The sequence below is a fragment of the Lathyrus oleraceus genome, chromosome 4 (assembly GCF_024323335.1).
Source record: "Lathyrus oleraceus cultivar Zhongwan6 chromosome 4, CAAS_Psat_ZW6_1.0, whole genome shotgun sequence".
Taxonomy (NCBI): Eukaryota; Viridiplantae; Streptophyta; class Magnoliopsida; order Fabales; family Fabaceae; genus Lathyrus; species Lathyrus oleraceus.
This window is the reverse complement of record NC_066582.1, coordinates 139144294-139148448: the sequence shown is the minus strand read 5'-3', so window position 1 is coordinate 139148448 and position 4155 is coordinate 139144294. Positions and strand designations below refer to the sequence as shown.

General features: G+C 32.3%; 1 protein-coding gene across 1 annotated transcript; it reads right to left on the bottom strand.

Moving 5' to 3' along the window:
* Positions 1-2498: 2498 nt before the first annotated feature.
* LOC127074111 (uncharacterized) lies at positions 2499-3778 on the bottom strand. Its single transcript, XM_051015401.1, has 2 exons — positions 3367-3778; positions 2499-3292 (listed from the first exon to the last, which is right to left on the bottom strand). The coding sequence occupies exons 1-2, from the start codon at positions 3424-3426 to the stop codon at positions 2678-2680; spliced, it is 675 nt and encodes a 224-aa protein (XP_050871358.1). The 5' UTR covers positions 3427-3778; the 3' UTR covers positions 2499-2677.
* Positions 3779-4155: the final 377 nt, after the last annotated feature.

Below are 4155 nucleotides of genomic sequence, written 5' to 3'. Positions count from 1 at the left end.
AGTGTTTAGTTTTAATTAGGATAATACCTAGATTTTTCTTGTAATTTTCAATTTAATCTCTTTAGAAAATAATAGAAGCATGTTAGATCTTAATTAGGTTAATTAGGATTTGATGTAGAGTTTCTCTTTGATTTTCCAATTGAAATTCTTCAGAAATTAGTATTCATGTTACTCTTCTTTTTAATGCTTTTAGCCTTCAAATAAAATCCATGTGCTTACAATATCCTTAGCATGATCTTTGCCCCTTAATGAGTTGATCAAGGTCATCCTTGATCAATTGATCACATTTGATATTGGACTCTGTGTTGACTTTATCCTGAATAATTTGCATGCTCCCTTCTTCAGTCAAGTGATCATAAGTCTCTGGATCACTTGATTCGAATTAGAACTCTGTACTTGCATTACACTGGACCTCTCAAGTCAAGACTCTATTCATGCAAGACTTTGAAGACTCTGAGCATCCTTTAAGCATAACAAAAGACTATTATATTCTTTCAAACACTTGTCAGTTATGATGCGGATTGCGCGCCATGAGCCTTAAGTAGCGGAGAAGGACAAGAGGGATTATTGATATCCTTGTTGTGAGTATCTTTAGATACGGAGCGTAGGCCCTAGTTATTCAAAGTATTCGTCTTCGTTCATAGACTTTAGTGCAATTCAAATCAAATGAATTTAAAGTTTATTCCTCACAGACAACACTGCAACAATCAACATCTACAATACTTGTCTATTTGGACCAAACACACATTTCCTTCGACATCCATACATTCTTTGGGTTAATCACCTTATGGTTAAAATACTCATCTCTGAACCAAACTCATTCATTTCATGTTTCTCTTGTTAGTCTCATGCTTAGACAGACCATGTCATGTTTGCCTTGTTAGTTCCATGCTTAGGAAAACCCCTATCTTTCATGTATGTCTTGCTAGTCTCATGCTTAGACAGACCATGTCATGTTCTCCTTGTTATTCTCATGCTTAAGCAAACCCTTTTCTTTCATGTTTGTCTTGTTAGTCTCATGCTTAGACAGACTAAGTCATGTCTACCTTGTTAGTTCAATGCTTAGGCAGACCCCTATCTCTTATCTATGTTTGTCTTGTTAGACCCGATGCTTAGACAAACCATTTTCTTGCATGTTTGTTTTGGTAGTCCCATGCTTAGACATACCACTTTATACACGGTTGCCTTGTTAGTCCCATGCTTTGACAAAACCCTTCATGCACGCTTGTCTTGTTAGTCTCATGCTTATGCAAAACAATATTTTTCCTATAATACTTTCACAACCTTCAAACAACATTTTAACAATACAAACAACTCTTTCTTTTGCAATTCAAACAACTCTTTCTTTCTTCCTTTTATCACACAAACTTCTTCAATTTTTTTTCTTCATAAAAAACTGTTATAATATGTTCCTTAGCAGTCAGATTAAATGCTTAGAGCACCCGAATAAGGATCAAAATTAGCTAACTATACACACTTCTAGAATACGATTATAACTATTCTCTAAAATTTACCACCAAATCCATATTTTCTACTACGAACTACAGAGTTCTGATTTTCTTATTGCACTATGAGAATACGTAGACACGATGATTCGAATCCTTGATGAGCGCATTAATTGATAAATTTATTTTCATTTTAACATTCGCAAGTAATTTTTAGATAATAAAATTCATCCGCGCAAAAAATAATCAAAATGGTTCCCGTTAAGTACAACTAATGTGGGAGTTTAATATCTTCTCTTTGCATAACCGATTTTATTATCCTTTTTTCTTTTCTCCTGTGTTTTATCAATATTTTTCTTTCTTTTAAAATAAATAAAATTCGAGAACGATTTTGTTGTATCTTTAAGTATACGATACATTCAGATATTTTTTTGCCACACGACAACTTGTGACAATAAGATTAAAAAAAAACTTAGACATGTTAATTTTAATAAAAAAAGGGATAACCACCAAATTTCAGTCCGAATTTTTTAATGAAAATTTTGGCAATTAAATTTTGGAGGGGGCAAGATAAATAGTGATAAAATTCTATTAGAGCCTCGGTTGAGAATATTGAATTTACAGATAAAATAAGTCTATATATGTTTGATTTTAAGATTGAAATTGAGTTTGCCTTCAAAATTCCTTCTCTTTAATAAAAAAGCGTGTTCAAAAAGGAAATATGATCTCTGACTTGACCTGAGACATGTTCATGAAAAAGTAAACAAAAAAAAGAAAAAAGAGAGATATTTGATAAAGGGGAAATTAGAGGGAATTTTCCTCTTCAAAGTCAAATGATCTACTAAAATAAAATTTATTCAAACCTTTTTTTAATAAAACATTACACTACAGTAACTTTTATGTTAAATTTATCTTTTAACTTGATCTCAGATTACTAACATCAAAACATAAAATACTTTACTTTATAATCAAGTTAAACTCAAATCAATTCCAGAAAATTAAACTCAAATCAATTCCAGAAAATTAAATTCACCTAAGTTTATCATAAACGTGTTAAAACACACTTAAGCTGATAACACTATAAAAAATGGAATGATGTATACATACAACAAACATATAGTATTTGTCAATATATTCACAGATAGCAAAACCTTATCAAAACAAAATTATCCAAAAATAGCTACTAAAAACAAATTAATCAATTAATTAATTAATCAACTTATTTATTCAATTTATCGTCTAATAACATGCATCTCTCCTGACCGTTGATCAACGTGCCTAATCCATCTCTTACCACTCCGACCACGACCATCTTTTCCCAAATTACCCCCAACCGCCGAAACATGTGCCATATCAAGTCCTTTCCCCACCGGAAGAAACACCGATCTAACAACCCGTCGTGACGGTAAACCTCCTTCTTCCACCACAACATTCTCCCATTTGAAATTCCCATTTCTCAAATTCGCATTCTTGCAAACCAAAACCGCTCCTTTCACACTCAACTTCGCCACCTTCAAAACCCTCGAGAAATCCTTATCTCCCTTGCAATCCACCACCATGAAATCTATCTCTTCAACGAACCTTTCCATGACTTCATCTGGTTCTCCCACCATGATTTCCGTTGAAGCTCCTGTTTCTCCTATTCTGTCTGAGTATTCCAATCTTGATCTCTCGTTTGGGACTATGCACACGTGTCTCCCACTCGTGTGTTTTCTCGCTATCGCTAAACCTATGCTTGTTTCGATTACACCTCCCTCTGACCATGTTTCTACTATCACCTTCGCGTTCCATCCTGCCGCCATGGCTGAAATAAGCTCCGCCACGCCTGATCCACGTAAAACCTTACACTGAACCAAATCAAAAAAATGTTAGTCAAATTTAACATCGAAAATTCATGCATGTATATATGTATGTTGCTTACAGATTGTACTGTGTCGATGTATGCTTTAGATGCTGTTTCAGGAGACCAAACAAGTTTCATTTTTCTTCGGATGATGTTTTTGTGTATGTTTATGTTTATGATTGTGTTGGGAATATTGAGGGAAGAAATGAGATATAAGGAGTGTGGAAAGTATTTATTAACGCGGTAGGAATGAGTTTTCTAGAGAGAGAAAGATATAGAGAGAGAGAGAGAGAAAGATATATAGAGATGAAGTTAATTTATTTATTCCGCGCCAAATCCAACGTGTTGGTGATAGTATTTGGATAAACTTGGTTATTTGTTTTTTGTTCAAACTCTTTCTTTGACGACTTGTTTGTAATGCTGTCACGTTACCATCACTTTCTCTCTCTTAGTCATGTGTTTACATGCAACCATGTACCAAGCTATGTCTTTTTTTGAAAGAATCAACCTACCTATCTTACTCTTTTATAGAACTCTTTTATAATATTTCTTTTGTCCTAAATATTAATTGTCTACTATTTTTTATTTATTTGTTAAGTTTTTATTGATATTGTTAGTTTCCTTTGAAACATAAAAAGACAACATTAATTATATTTAAATATGAAAGTTGATTTATTAGTAAACAAACATAAATTATATAAATTAATTATATTACTATTTTATTTTAATATACCTATATTAAAGAATGAGTTCAAAATAAGTTAATTAGCCATACTATAATAATTTTTTTGTTATTAATTTATTATTAAATAGAGCTAGCTATAAAGGTAGAGTTATTTTACACGGTTTTTTTTTCAAAACATGAAT